The sequence below is a fragment of the Diorhabda carinulata genome, chromosome 5, assembly GCF_026250575.1.
Source record: "Diorhabda carinulata isolate Delta chromosome 5, icDioCari1.1, whole genome shotgun sequence".
Taxonomy (NCBI): Eukaryota; Metazoa; Arthropoda; class Insecta; order Coleoptera; family Chrysomelidae; genus Diorhabda; species Diorhabda carinulata.
The window spans coordinates 13,824,176-13,840,740 of NC_079464.1; the positions used below are offsets into that span (position 1 = coordinate 13,824,176).

Genomic DNA, 16,565 nt, shown 5'->3' on the forward strand with positions numbered 1-16,565 from the left:
AACCATGTTTCTATATACTATACTTTAGTTATTTCCATAAGTTCGCACTGTCTTGACAATAATAAGTAGAAATGGTAGTGAGTTACAATTGCCTATTGCCATCGTGAGTTGATGTACAGTTTATACTTTTCCCATTACTATTTCATTCCTGCTTCTTTTATCTTTGGCAAACAAAAAATTTTTAGTGTTTTCAATTCCCTTAGTTTTAATCATGTTTTTCTTCGAACTACAGAGTAAAGACGGATTTATATAAATCAAAGTTAGAAACACTCTTCCACCTTTCTTTTTGTTTCTAATATAACTTCCTCCCTTAGTTTTTCCAGACATTATGCTGCCTGTTATTTCTCTAGTTTGTAACTTGTTTGTGCCAAATATATTGCCCTCTAATTTCCGCATGTATAAAGATATTGAGATGTCATATACATTGCGACCCAAAAGGATCTTTCTGTGATACTGGAGAACCCAGTCTTTACAGATGATCTGTTAACCCAGAGTTGTCCGAGATCTTCGTCTTCTATTTCATACTCTCCCAGGTATAATGCTCTGGAGTTTCGTAGTATTTCACATTTCGAAAGAATGAATAGAGGTTTCGTCCTCTGCGCAACAAAATCTGCACGCCGCATTATCTGCTAATTGTAGTATCTTCAGGTATCCATTGATGCGACAGTTTCCCGATTCCCTGTTAGTGTTCGTAGATTGTTCGTAATTTACATTTATCACATCTTCTCTGGTTAAGTTTCCCAGGAGAGTCTTTGCCTGTCTCGGACCCTGTAGGTTGTCCCAATAATTAGTTTTGCTCCTATCTACCTTGTTTTTTATTGCTTTTTCTATTATTTTATAGCTGATACCACAGAAGTGGTCAGGTACCATAAAAGATTTGTCTGCTTTAGCCTCCCTTCACTCTGGTGTGTCCCGGAATCCATTGTAGAGTAATTTTATTTTTCTTGCTTAGCTCATTTGATCCCAAGTGAGTTTTGATTTTATGATATTGGAGCTTAAAGCTCTTACGACTGCTTGACTATCGGAAAAGATGAAAATTTTCTCACTAGATTGATCTAATTTTCACATAGAGTTTGCTGCAATTTTTATGTATGTATCATACCCAATTATTCGCCTCTTCCCTCGTTATATTCTATTTTTTCTACATCCAATCTTCACTTGTTATCACCGACACTTGCAATTTGTCTTTATGTCACTGTATTTCTTCTATACCTGTTTATATATAATTATTTTTGACCTCAATTACTTGTATCTCCTTATTTTCACTTCACTTTCTCATTTGTGTATTTTTTTAAATCGTATTATCTGGAGGTCTCTTTAAGTATATTTTTCTTTTATATTTTTACTACTCTTGCCGTACTCTTTCTTTCACAAATTTATTTCTTAAATCCATCGTTTCGCTATTTTAATATTCTTATTCAGTTTTATTATACGACGGTAGTGGCTATTTTGAGATAGACAAATAACAGATATTTATAACTGGATAAGGCATTATTTTTTATTGTTTTTCAAAATATTCTCTATTAACGTCAATCCACTATTTTTCCAATTCCGATTGAGATACCTTCAAAACATGTGATTTAAACGCATTAACCGCTTCTTCATGTGTAGAAAAACGTCGAATTTACAATTTATTTTTGATTTTCTAAAATAATACGAAATCATTGGGTGCCAAACAAGGACTGTCCGGCGGATGAACCATAAATTAGATGTTCTAGCTGTTCAAAAACGTTTTTTCTTGAATGTGGGAGGGGTTGTGGTGGAGAATAATTCGTTTTCTGCTATTTGTTACCATAATTTTTCCGAACACTTCTGGAAAACTGGTGTACCATTTATAATTGATCGTTCTACGTTACTCTAATGGAACGGTGGCGACATGTCCAATTATTCGGAAAAAACGGGCGACCATTCGATTCGAATTGCTTCGAGTGCGAATAACTTGGATTTGGCTAGTTTTGAATGATCCATATAATCGATTGTTGTTTAGTTTCGAGTTCATATTTATAGATCCATGGTCTTTTGAAGCACCGCGATTGAATTGCATCAATCGATAAGAGGTTTCCTTTGGGCGATTGTTAAATTATGTGGTATCCAACCAAATATTTTTGACCACCAAATGTTCATGTAGTGTTGAATGTATGCGAGTGGAATTAAGGCCCATATATATATACTATGTAGTGGTAATGTAAACAGTGTGTTTAGTACCAATATCACCAACGGTTCGAAAATTTCCAATTTAGTACGTTCACGATTAAAAATGTCAAACTTTATGACAGCAAAGTCAGATTTGAGATATTTACATTTACAGTATTGCCATATTGCCTTATATATATTTTCTTTGCTCTGAATGTCATTATATTCGTAAATATTCTTCTTTTTTTTCTAATATCAATTCGTCATCTATTTTCTTGTTTAACTTAATTTAAAAAAAAAAGACAAACTTTATTAGTTCAAAGTATATTTTCTTTCGTTAGTATAAAGGTCAGAATTAACATTTTCAGGTTAAGAACATTTTGATATATTACACACGTCGTTAATTTAAATTCATTTAGTCTATTTCAAGTAATTATACACAATTTTCTTTGGGCATAGATCATATCACCTTTCTCTTAATCGTAATAGAACTATATTGAAACATTTGATCTGATTTCAATTAGAGGTATATTTGTAAATATCGAAAATTTTACGAATCTTAAAATTTATCTCACACCACGAACGATGTAGACCGTGAAACAAAACCAAAGAGATATTTAAGTTATGCTTCAATAACTAGTGGGTACATAACACAATCCTTTTTTCCCAAGGGCAGAACAATTTTAAACAGATTAGAGGAGAATGCTGGGGCAAAGCTCGGAATAGCTTCCGGCCATATTCAGGTATATTCAAAGTAATGTACAGGGTTTTCCATCATACGAGATTAGACTTTAAATAACTTGTAAGTTCCAAAATTGAATACACTCGTCGTATCGTGGAATTAACTTTTCTATCTCTTCTCGTAGAATTCCACTTTCTTATCAACACTTTATACATAAAAGTTTGTCTATGAACGATTTGAAACAATTGAATATTAATGTTTTTTCATTAACTGTTAAATGAAAGATTTTTCTTGAACTTACTTACTATATGGAAAAATTTAAAATCGTATTTTCAGTGAAATTTGTCGGGAAGAGGTTCTTGGAATTAAAATAAAAAGTTTCTAACTTTTATTGGCAGATAGGTTTTATGATACGCCCATGAAATCCTTAATACATAGGACTTTTGACTAGTCCAAACCGTTTTCTTTTGGTTTTTATAACTTATGGTTATAAAAGACCAATAAAATCTTGAAAACCTGAAAATCTTTAGATTATTCTGTAATAATATTGGATCTCCGATCTTCGGAAACTTGGAAAAAAATTCACGATTCTAGTGGTTATATTACAGATCGCTTAAGAAAAATAGACCATATATAAAAGGATTAGTCCGTATAGAAAAGGACTCAGGATATTAGTCTATATGTGTCCGTTTGTGAAAGGTCTATTTATATACGGCCCAACTGCACTTACGCCATACGTATATTTCTTATATATAGTTAAACACAACACAAATCAGGACATTTCATTTTTTTATTTGTTTGTACAACTTAAGCTACTATCGAATTACATAATACATTACCTTTTCGACAAGCACAATTCTTTTGATTGACATTTACCCTTACAATTACATTTTTCAAAACCTTGCCCATGTCCTGTCGATTGAGCAGTAGCCACCGATCTAAAAGGGATTTCCCTGTCTTTGGAAACTTCTTCAATTTTCAAAATGTTAGCAGGGCACGTACTAAATTCTGAACGGCTATAGTATTTTGAAATCACTTCTTGCTTTGTTCCCATCTTCTGTGGCTTCCAGTACTACAGCTAAAACTGACCTAGCATCTCCTCTGCCTCGATCGACGTCTGGAACGGGAAATCTTACAGTTGATCCGATTTTCTGTTTTGGATGGGTGCTATCTGATATTACTTCCATTCGTTTTACCTGTAGCTGTAATCCATCATGAGCAGCTTTTCTTATCATTGCTATGTTTCTGTTTCTAGTGCAAAAACTGCAAATATTTTCCGAACATGGATTTCCAACATCGAAATCTTCTCAATTTATGGGATTGAAACAAGTATTGCATATTGGACATGAAATTTCTTGACCATTATAATGATTTTCCGCTAATACTCCTTCCAGCTGCTCTTCTATGACCTCTTCTGTTTCTGTAACAATTTCTATCTCCGATTGATACGATTGCTCGATTTCTGCATTGCTAGCAATGTCAGCACGAATGGAATGAATCACATTTTCCAAGTCTTCTTCAGTTGTTACGTCGTTGAAATATCACAAATCGGATTATTTTCAAATAAAACAACAGCAAAAAAGCGGTCTATGAAATACCATATTTTTAACATACGGTCTGGTCTGCCCAATTTAGACCGTAGTACTAAGAAGTGAAGCTATTCTTGAAATATCACAGGTATTTAATATAAAGTACTAGATTGCATGTAGAAACGGTGAGATTTCGAAAATATATTAAAGATATCAGAAAATGTATTGCTAGTGTAGTTTCAAGAGCTAGTTTCACCTTTTTGCTCCAAATATTCGATGTTAAATTTCGAGCTTCACATTTCTAATTAAATAATAACTAGATGTATTTTTCTACCTTGGTACCAGTAAATTGGATAATCAACATGAGCTTTAAGTTGAAAAGAGTCTTTTGATCAAATTATTATCCAAGTTTTCATGTTTGTCTGCTCGGTGTAGTTATGAAAGTTTTCTTTGAATTGAAATAACACATCTATTTTAACATTAACATTCAGTCCACTAGCAGCAGCTTTCGTATTTTATATATAATAATTGTTAGAATTCAAATTTCGCATTCCAGTAGATGAGAGATTCTTCTTTGAGAATACTTTTTGGTTTACCCTGTAAAAGTTTCTGTTTGGCGCCCATATAGAATCACGCAACCTTTCATAAGTTCTCATTCTTTTGGTAATTATTACTCTCGGACAGAAATGTTTAACCATATTTAAAACCATAACCACTCCCATCACGGTCAGGTAATTTAACAGTTTTGATTGTAGTCCAATATGAGGAGTATGAGAAAAAGGTAAGGTCAAAATAATCAATATAAAGTCGTTTCTTCAATATTGCCAAAAATCATTTTTATTATGGAGGAAACCTGTAATTTTTACAAGCAAAATGAATGAAATAACTTTTTTATTTTAAAAAAAAATTGCTTCATAATTTCAAATAAATGGAAATCAGGCTACACCAAATAACGGTATTCTAAAATTATTTTTACGAGGGTTGCTTCTTAAATTTTGACATATGGCAACCCTGATGTCAATATGTCAAATCCGTCTTTGTCATAAAGTTTGATACTTTTAATGGGGAACGTACTCAGAACGTGAACACTGATGTCAATATGTCAAATCTGACATCGATATCATAAAGTTTGACATTTTTTATGCTGAACGTACTTAGAACTTGAACCAATCATTTTGAATCGCTGGTTTTCCTAATTCAATCGTGATCGCACTTCACTACAAGTTGAATTTCGTGAAGGTCGTCCAAAATTGACTGTTGTGCCATAAAACATCGACGCTGTGCCGAAACTAATATTGCAAGATCGTCATGTGATATACCGTGAGATTGAGGCATACTTGAGCTTTAGTTCCACTCGCATACATTCAATATTGTATGAAAATTTGGGTGTCAAAAAGATTTGTTCGCGTTGGATACCCCATAATTTGACGATCGTTCAAAAAAGTTCGTGTCGATTGGTGAAAAGAAATGCTGAAAAAATCGATCGCGGTGCTTCTAAAGACGTTTTTAAAATCGTGATACACGATGAATTGTCGATCTATGCATATAAAACCGAATGTAAACAACAATGGACAGTATGGGTCTTTCAAGACGAGCCAAATTCAGCAAAAGTTGTTCGCACACGAAGCACTTCGAAGCAAATGGACATGTCGTCACAAAGTAGAACTGTCAATTTTAAATGGTACACTAGTAGTCCAGTCACTTTAGGGTTTCACTAATATTTGAATGATTTAATAACTATATACAAGGTATGATTCACGGTCGACCTTGTGCTCTCCGCTCTCTATTTCGAAAAATCTTAAACGTACAGAAAAAAAGTTGAGACAAAAGTTGTGGCAAATTTTTTTATCTTCAATTTTTATAATAGGTGTTGAAGTAATTGGAACCATAGAAACGAAGATAATTGCTAAAAACCGATTTTCGTGACCTTTGACCTCGAATAACTTACGACGCAGACACAAGATAATATGAGACTTTTAAGACAACTTTTAGATTGTCAAAATGAAGCTTATTATCTCAAATTCCGAGGTCAACCACTTTTTTGCCCAAAGTGACTGGACTATAGAATTTGTTTGCCAGAAGTGTTTGGAAAAATCATGGAAACCGATCGCAGAAGACGAATCATTCTCCACCACGAATATACCATTTCTCACACTTAAAACAAAAACGTTTCTGAACAATCAAAAATCGAATTGATGGGTCAACCGCCTTACAGTTTGTGTTTAATAGTCAATGATTTCTTCTTATTCCCGCTGATTAAAAATAAATTGCGAGGTCCACGTATTTCTACACCTGAAGAAGCTATTGATGCGTTCACATCACATGTTTTGAAAGTACCTCAATCGAAAGGGATTGATCTTAATGGAAAATATTTGTTTTCATTTGTCTATCTGGAAACTCAAGTAGCAACCCTCGTAATAGTCCAGTAATTGTATACATATGGAAAAGCATATGAACCTAACAAGTTAAATTAGTCATATTCAAAATATCTTCTAGATATAGGTACACATGTGACTGAAAAACCTAAACAACTTCCCAAACAATTTATTTACAATCTACTTTTTTAATACCACATGTATTAATTAGTATTAATTTATAAGAACAATCTGAGTAAAATATAACCCACTATATAAAAATTTACAAAAATATTGTCTAATTTTCAGTTGATATATTTGTATGACTTATTTTAGTTTACTTCTTGAATAAACAAAATTGCTAACTTTTAAAATTACGTAAGCAAATAATAAAAGCAAAAGTTACGCTTTCTAAATATTATGAATTAATTTTACAGTTCCACGAAGCTGTATCAGAACCTCGAATTATGCGGAAAGTGATAAACTAAATCCACAAATAAAAATTTTGTAAACTCAAGATCGAGAACACGGTGTATTTAAAATTACACACAGCAACGGAAAGTCGAATAAAGAAACCCGAGCTCTTGGCGTTTCTACCGAAACAATTTGATTGGTGATATTTAATCTACGTGAAACAGTGAAGTCACCTTTAGTTTTGACACATGCCCTGGTAAAATATTTTGTCAAAAGCGATCAAAACCATAACAAAAGGAATAGTAAATCCAACATTATATTTATATTTTAGTAAATAAATATGTGGAAAGTGGATCCTGTAAATGAAAGAGATTTAATATTTCATGAATTAATAGATGAATGTAAACATGCTGTTCCAGGTGCAAGGTTATCCTATACACTTAGAAATAAGTTAGAAAAATATCCAATAGAAGTACGTAGAGATATAGTGAATCGAGTAAAAGTGGGTTGTTCTCCGTTATTTATCGCCTGTAAAAAAGGACAAACCGAAATTGTTCAGTATCTAATTAAAGTTTGTGCTGCGGATATAGAACAAAAAGGACTATTTGAGGTACAGGAAGATAGGTAAGATGATATCACATATTCGCAATCAGTGTAGTATGGAATAAAATATATATTTTTGAACAAAATAACCATTCATTATTTTTTATAAATAAGTATCCTATTATTTTAATCCTACTCTCATTTATAAATAAAAGATTTTTTTACTAACAATGCTAATTAGACTTTCATAACTTTATAATATTTAATGGAATTGACAAAAATGATTAATTACGTAATATCTACATATTCACCCAAATATCACGTCCTAACCTTTAAACTAATATACTAATAAATGCTTTTCATCTTATCTATGACTTGAAAAGATTAATAAACAAGGTCACTAACATTAGTTTTTAATTTGCAGTAGATAACAAATATTTTATATGAATAATTTTTATATTATCAATATTTTATTCAAAATTACAGTTCTCAATTTTGCAATGTTTTTAAATTGATAATATTGTAGTCGGGAAGTAGAAATGTATCATTATTATTTACTTTCTCATCAACCATAAACAAAAAAATTAATTATTATTATTTTGCCGTGAAATTTCCAAAATTTGCCTTTAATTATTTGTTAAAATGATGGGGTGGTCTGTTAACTTGAGTATCAAAATAGTGGGCCACCCTCTAGAACATGGCTCTCTTTTTTACAATAAGAAAATATCATTGCCGACATTGGGGCACATTGGCATCCGGGGCAAAACGCTAACTTTTCTACATATGAAGTCCAGAATGATTTAATGGTAAGAAATGGTTTTTCTCTGTTTTACCCCAGATACCAACAAACCCCGAGGTCGGAAATGATATTTTCGTGAATGGCAAATCAAGAGGCAATTATCTATGTGCTTTGTTGCACTTATTGTTTAGAGGGAACTAATATTCCAGGGAGGAACGCCTCATTGATAGTTAAGTTAGCTGGCTACTCTCTGGAATATTGCTTCCCTTTGTAAGGATATTCCTAGTGGTCTGTGATTTTATGATTTATTAAAGAGTTTGTCATGTTTAATAGAAGTTTTAGTAAAAAAATTCATTCTAGTTTATTGTTTATTAACATGTTGAGGATGGATAGTAATTTGTGCAGACTGGAGAACAACTGAACAATTGTCAGTAGCGGCAACTGTCTTGCACGAATTACAAAAGTACACAGGTGCTTTCATTCATAAATTTGATGAAAAAAATTGATAAATTAATGGAGATTCCAGCTACTTAGGTTAGGCGTTTTGATAGCTATGACTCGGGGTTGGATATCCTTCTATTTTGATACTCATCCCCATCATTTTTAAAAATAATTAACGGCATATTTTGGGAATTTCACGGCAAAAAACTGCAATTTTTGAGCTTGTCAGAATTTATTTTTTTATAAATTGGTTCGCCAACTTGACAGACCTCATTTTCTCATATATACTTAGTGTTTTATTTATGTAATTTGTGTTTAAGGACAACCCATGTTGTAACGCCCTTATGGTGTGCAGCAGTTTCAGGAAAACTACAAGTGGTGGAAACTTTAGTTCTTAGCGGAGCAGACATAAATGCCGTATCTGACACGGGATCAACTGCCGTACGGTCAGCCTGTTACATGACACATTTTGAAATTGTGAAATACTTAGTAGCTCATGGTGCCGATATTAACAGACCCAACTATAATGGTGGTACGTGTTTAATAAATTCAGTACAAAGTGCAGCACTTTGTGAATTTTTGGTAAAGAGTGGAGCCGTTATTAATGCGAGGGATATACAGAATAAAAGTGCCCTTCATTATGCCATTCAAGAACACAGGTAAGTTACACAATAAAAATTGTACATAAAACAAAAATTATTGTCAATTTGAAGATTAGAAACGACGAAATTGTTATTAAGAAACGGAGCCGATTATAACGCAAAATCAAGATATGGTGACGATGCTTTACAAATGGCTTGTCTAAAAGGTGCGGTACGAATTTTCGAATTTCTCGTAATGAACATAGATTACCCTCCGGAAAAATTAGCCAATGCACACGAATTATTGGGAGCCACATTTCTAGATGAACAGAACGACTTAGCTGTTGCTCTACATCATTGGAAAATAGCTATAGCCATCAGACAGAAACATGGTACGTATTAATCATGATTCACAACCAATTTACGACTTTTGTACCTCGATTCAATTGGGTTTTTCTTTTTAATCAACTTAGCATTGTATCCTAAACAACCAGTGATGCCTCCACAGGAAGGATATAGATACCAGAAAGAATTCGAAACATTAGAGGAGTTAGAGGCTATTGCAGATGATGTAGATTTAGTTCGTACACAGAGTTTGATAATTACAGAAAGGATTTTAGGACCGCATCACAAAGATACTATATTTAGGTAAGTTTTATTTACATTTTTATTGACGTGACACCTGTACATAAATGTGGCTATAATAAAAAGTTCTAAAAGGACAAATAAAAGGCGCTTCCTTCGTTTATAAAAAAATACGCCGGGCGAATTCGCCGAATTTTAAAATTCCATTGGGGCAGGGCTAAAGATCCATTTCACGAGCCTCAATAAAAGTCCTTTCCTCATTGTATTTTTTGACATTAAGAGTTGAACATATACAAACCAGTTTTTGTACTTTCAAGAGATTGTTTCTTGTGGTATTCAGACTAGTAGCCCGAACTACTACCCCATATGTAATGATTGTACTCACGATTGCCGTGCTCATCTACAATAAGATCTTAGACTAAAACCCTAATTCATCCCAGTGAAGCTTTTGCATACCATCAGCGCTTTTGTGACTTTAGTGGTTATCTTCTTTCCATGTTTGTTCTGAAGGAGTTTACTATCTAGTGTGAGTCCCAGATATTTCCTTGGGGTTGAGTTTTTTCTTCCTAGTGTAGTTCCTAGTGAAATTATGTAGGTCTTATTTGGGTTGACGTTTAGTCCCGCCCATCGACATGTATAGTTGTCTTTGAACTATGTCACAGTGTGTATTCTCAAAGCTCTCTCTTTCATATGTAACTATATTGTGGACATATCCTCAACAGGATATGGAGATTTTAGTCAGCCCGCATATCAGTTCGTCCACTACTAAGCTCCACATAAGTGTGTATGTGAATCCCCTTTTTGGACTTCTCCAGTTAGTAGTAACAGAAATGGTGCTGCTCTGCTATTCTAGTCGTCCATCTGGAGATTGTCTTACCTACTCCTCTCGCATCTAATCCTCTTTTGACACCCTCATTGTGAAGCATTGGCAAAGGCACCTTCTATGTCTAAGAAGGCACATACTACGTTTTTTTTCCTCATAACATTCTGAATTCCAATTGTCAATTGTACCAGTGCGGTTTTCGTAAATTTGCATGTTTAGTATCCAAATTGACAAAGATGGAGAAGTTTCCACTTCAGAATCTCTGTTCTAATGTGAGGCTGATTGGTCTGAATGATTTGAGATGTGTGGTGTTCTTTTATACTATTGGTATAAAGGTTACTATGGCTCTTCTCCAAGGTTCTGGTATGTGGTTTCATCAGTACCATGGTTGTGACGGTAAGTTTTCTGGTGTATCTGCGCCAGTACTCGGAGCACTTTATTAAGAGGTGCCGTGTTTCAGTGGGGATATTAATTGTGATTCACCATTACGCCTTGCGTATAGAAGTTTAACCAAAAATAAGTGTAATTTCATTGAAATGAATTATTGTTATTTTCTTAAGGTTAATGTATCGAGGTGCATCATACGCGGATGTATTGCGCTATCAACGTTGCATCGATCTCTGGAGGCGAGCTTTACAAATTCGTATTGAAAAAGATTCGATTCTCTACACGGATACCTGTTTTTCTGCTCAAGCTTTAGTTAGACTGATGATGGATTATCACTATAAATTTAATTTTGCCGAAGACAAGAACAAACACCAAAGATTCCATGACGTTATTTCCGTATTTTATCTTTTGACTGAGAATATCGTCGGTACGTTCGATTGTGTTTATAAGATATTAATGCAAATTGGAAATTCCATTATTTCAACATCCAATACCTTTATTTTTAAGGGTGAAATTACGTAGTGCAGTCCATGAGTTTTTGACATCATACAGTAGAGTGCATTCGCAAAAATCTTAATCACCAGTTAGTGACTAGTCTCGGTAAGATTTACACAAAGTTTCAACTTGCTACCTCGATCCTTTTTACGAAGGTTGCTAATTAAGTTTTGAAATATGACAACACTGATGTGAATGTGTCAAATCTGACATTTCTGTAATAAAATTTTTCATTTTTAATGGTTGGACTTACTAAGAACGTGTTGGTTAGGTTAGGTTAGATTTTGCATCATATAATTTCTTCTTATTCCCACAGATCAAGAATAAATTGCGAGGTAAACGTTTTTCTACACCTGAAGAAGCGGTTAAGGCCTTTAAATAATATATTTGTTTTATTTGTGACCTTTCTGTGCTGGGCTAAGAACTCATAGACCGCACTACGTATTTTATGATTCGCCTTATAAATAAATAAAAGTTCTTTTCAGAAATAAGAAAACTTTTAACCATACGCCCTGTGTATAAACGACAAGCAGATTTTTTCGATAAAATGCTGAAATGTATAACTCATTTGATCTACCTTATGATAGAAACCATGACGACGGAAGATCAGAAGGTCCTAGTGAAACGGATCATCACGGATTTTTTAAAAAAGAACGTTCGATGCGTAGTGTTGGAGAACACAGTTTTACATTTGTGTGTTTCGAAATTGAATACGATCAGATCTAATTATTTTATGGAAGAGGAACCAATTGTAAGTTTTTTATATTTTGACTCAATTTGTTTGGTTATTTTTTCGTTTTGCAGTCTTGAATTCGGTCCTCTCACAAATGCTGTATGGATTTCATATCGGAATATCGTGCTGGCCATTCCAGAAATGTGATTCCCACTTGCTCCAAGTATTCACTAACAATTCTGGCAGTATGTGGACGAGCATTATCTTACATTTAAATGAATTCCTCACCAATAAATGGAGCAAATGGGATCACAGCCTCTATGAGGACTTCCTCAATGTACCTCCGAGTAGTCACAACTCCATTATTTATGAATATCAGTTCAGTCCGGGCGTGGAAATTAATTCCATTCCAAACCATAACTGATCTCCTTTCCAAAGGCCGCGATTCACGAATGGTACATTGAACAAATAGTCTCCACACTCTGTCTCGCTCGTCTGAGTGGTGTAGACCAAATCAAGACTCGTCCGTGAGTTCCAGAGTCTAATGAAAATACTGATTGGTAAATAATCGCCTTTATCTTCGATGCCTTTCCGTCGCGCTGTGTCTGCACTACCACGTGTATTTCGAGTCACTTCAAGTCTTTCCCGAACTTCAGGTACCTTCAAATGTCGTTCTCTCAATACCGACAGCGTAATAAATCGATCGTCTACTGCCGTTGTTGTCCTCCCACGGTGTTGGCCCACTGTCAGTCCTCCTTTCGTATATCAAGTATTTGTGCTACTGTTTCAATTTCAGATGATATTTCCTCAAGAAAACGTAGTGCGTTGTCTGCTAGAATGTGGAGCACCAGTAAATGCAAGAAATGAACAAGGTTTTACCCCACTTCATCTCAGCGTCCTGACTTACAACTATTCTTCCTGGGTGAGTTAATAATTAGTATATCGTAGAGGTTGTTTTATAAAGTATTTTGAATTTTGGACTCGAAAATAATAAAATTTTAGCAAACATATGATGATGCAGATGTTTGGAAACAGTTGGAAAATTTTAAACCAAAATCGTATTTTGGTAGAATTTTTTGCTACCAAGTACCATGACATATATATCTCATATATATAATATATATCTCTCTCATATTGATTTGGCCATTGTTTTTTTTATGTAACCTGATGTATCAGGAAGTGCTGATATATGGCCGACACTCGTTCTTAGTTGCCCACCCGGTACTGGGACCATGCTCAGCTTGCAAACGTGATTTGGAACCCATCTTAAATTAATATAACTAGTGAAGATAATGTCAGTAAAATTAAATATAAAGTTGTATTTGTTGCTTAAAACTTAGTAACTAGAGTAAAAGGTAGAAAGCACTTGATGAAAGTTACTCAAGAAACTAAAAAATATTTGGCAGAAAAAGTGGTTAAGACAGTTTTTTTGTTTTTTTTTTTGCCACAATAAGTGAATATTTTATAACAGTAAAATCATACTGGTGCATATTTATATTGGAACTTATGCATAGCTATGACAATTTCCTGGAAAATTCTAAACTTGTGAATCATCGAGTTTTCTCTTGTGGTCTTCATTTATCCTAATAAATATAATACAATACAATTATTTGAAATGACTAGCATCACATTCATCCTTATTCATCAGAATCACTGTCGTTTAAATCAGTGAGATATTACGACTCTACCATCTGACTCTAACTCAGCGTTTCTCTATGTTTCAAAACAATGTTTATTGTTATTGAAGTAAATAAAAGAATGACCTCTATACATATTCGATATTAATAGAATATTCGGGTGTACATTTCTTTTATTTATATTATGGTGTTTCCTTACAATTGATTGATAATTATCTTGTTTAATTTTAATTCAAACTTAGTAAAACTTGATAATGGAAAGTGATTTTATTTTAACATATAATTAAAAATAAAAAAAACAGTCTTGAAACACCAAAAATAAAGCTGGAATAGATCAAAGATATTTCATAATTACCAATTTTGTTTTCAGTTGGTGAGGCTGTTGCTACAATATGGCGCACACATCGATCAACCGAATGTTATAGGAAAAATACCACTAGACGCAATCAATGATCTCAATAACCAACTACCCACAGATATATTCGTATTAAATTATTTGAATTTAAAATGTCTCTGTTCGAGGGTAATTTGTAAATACAAAATTCCGTATAAAAATCAGATACCAAAAACATTGGAAAATTACATACACTTACACGAACCATAAAACATATTTTCAAAAATTGTTCGCTTTTAATTTTGTTCATAGATATTGTATATTTATTGATATTTTTATTTTATCGTGACAATTGGAAAAGACAGTTCAATTTTTCATAAACGTTTTCGAATGTAATGCAACGTGATTTAAATTACTGCGATTTAGAATTAAAGTGTCTATCAATTAAAAAATATATAATTAAACTGGGAAATATTTTTCAGAAAAACATATTTTAAGTTAAATATTTTGAGTCGATAGAACGAATATATTTCGAATATTGAGAGAACAATAGACATAAAAATCTCGAATAATATTTCAATAAAGAATATAAAAAAATTGTCTTGTTGAAAAATAACAATTGCTTAAACAATTTCGGTTTAAACAATATAGTACGGGGTTGCCCCATGGCAACATTCATTTATATCCTCATTAGGACAATTCGAAGAGGATCGCATAAAAAAATAGCAATAGCAAATGCTCTTGGACTAGAAGACAAAATTCTGGATGTAAAATAAAGCAACAAAATTCAGAAGTTGGTGGTTCCGGGGAAGATCTGGGATTAATAGGCCAATGGCGCTACCTCCGTTTCAGCACGTGCATCGAGTATTTTTATTTTCGTAAAAGAGTAAATTATATTGTTTTTTAACACGTTCAATGTTAATGGAAAAATTCGTAATTATCCACAAGTGCGTCACGGGGTCAATTGGCGCGTGTTATTACCTTAGTTTAAATGTAATCAGCTTGCTGAAAATTGATTAACTTCGGCAAAATCAATTGTTTTCCCACTCATAGTTTTATTCAGCAGCAGGACATTAATTGATTCATTAAAAAGTTCATGAATGTTAGCAACATGTTCGGAGATTATTGAAATTTGTGACATATATTATTTTCGACCTTTTGATTGAATCCAAAGCCGAAACAGGTTCGAACATTTTTACCTCTTACAGGTTCAACACTAGTGCAAAGTTAGATATGTGGTCAATCAACCACGCACCGCGGGGAACGTTTTAATATAACTTTCGATTGCAATTAAGGGGTTAACATATTAACTGGTCACAAAAATATTTCGAAAGTTTTGTCTGTTTACTGTTCTTTATGAAGTGAAAAATTTGCTCGGTGTTTTACACTCAAAATACCTACAAATTTGAAAAATAGCTTCAATTTTGATGTTTATAGTTTTTACGGGAGAGATAGCGAGACAGAATTTACTGTCGTCATTCTTCCATATACAACATAACTATATCCAAAATGGTATAGTATGATTTCTGAAAATTCTCTAAAGGGTGATGAACTGAGTAACTGTATTTCCTGTTATATTTTGTTCGTTCACCATATTTTTACGTCATGAACTGAAAATAAGTGAAGGTGATTTTTGTTGGACCCTCCGGTATTTCCAGTATTATAAATAACCCTCGAATATTTGCTTCACAAAAGTAACGTCGTTTTCGTATTAAAGTATGTAATTTGTTATAATATGTATATTTTTGTATAAATTTATAGCACTTAAGAAAAGAAAAATTTACTCTTTTCACATTCGAGTGAAATAGACGTAAGAAACGATTGTATCATATCTGAATGTTGATAAAGAAATGTTATATGTTAGCATTTTTTTTACACAATTCCCTTTCTTATTTATATTTCGATTATTGCAGCATGAAAAAGTCGAAACGAGTACAGGGTGACAGTAATAAACACTTCTAAATGAGGTTAGGAAATATCAGTTCCCGAGGTGTGAGATATAGCGTTTTTAACTCAAATTTTTATGGATATTTATAATTAGGAGACACACGGTCCCGCTGACAAGACTAAGTTGAATCAAGCAACTTTAAAACTGAAAACCCTACTCAACAATAATAGAACTCAAGAATTTAACCGCAACAGAAGCAACTGATTACGACTTGTGGAAAACAACGAAAAAACTAAATAGACCGCAACTAACAAATCCTCCTATCCG

The 16,565-nt window shown here is 33.2% G+C and overlaps 1 protein-coding gene and 1 pseudogene across 1 annotated transcript; one reads left to right on the forward strand and one right to left on the reverse strand.

Moving 5' to 3' along the window:
* Window positions 1–3,605: 3,605 nt before the first annotated feature.
* Window positions 3,606–4,968, reverse strand: LOC130894520 (uncharacterized; annotated as a pseudogene).
* A 2,157-nt stretch (window positions 4,969–7,125) lies between these two features.
* On the forward strand, window positions 7,126–16,213 carry LOC130894427 (protein fem-1 homolog CG6966). The gene is made up of 8 exons (XM_057801268.1): window positions 7,126–7,736; window positions 9,156–9,494; window positions 9,549–9,808; window positions 9,890–10,064; window positions 11,385–11,638; window positions 12,192–12,457; window positions 13,176–13,301; window positions 14,387–16,213. The coding sequence occupies exons 1-8, from the start codon at window positions 7,453–7,455 to the stop codon at window positions 14,618–14,620; spliced, it is 1,938 nt and encodes a 645-aa protein (XP_057657251.1). The 5' UTR covers window positions 7,126–7,452; the 3' UTR covers window positions 14,621–16,213.
* Window positions 16,214–16,565: the final 352 nt, after the last annotated feature.

Excerpts from the sequence above, each read along its gene's own strand:
- LOC130894427 (XM_057801268.1), top strand. The coding sequence starts at position 7,453 with ATGTGGAAAGTGGATCCTGTAAATGAAAGAGATTTAATATTTCATGAA. Across the intron at positions 9,495-9,548 it reads TATGCCATTCAAGAACACAG|ATTAGAAACGACGAAATTGT; the intron begins GTAAGTTACACA and ends GTCAATTTGAAG. Across the intron at positions 10,065-11,384 it reads CACAAAGATACTATATTTAG|GTTAATGTATCGAGGTGCAT; the intron begins GTAAGTTTTATT and ends TATTTTCTTAAG.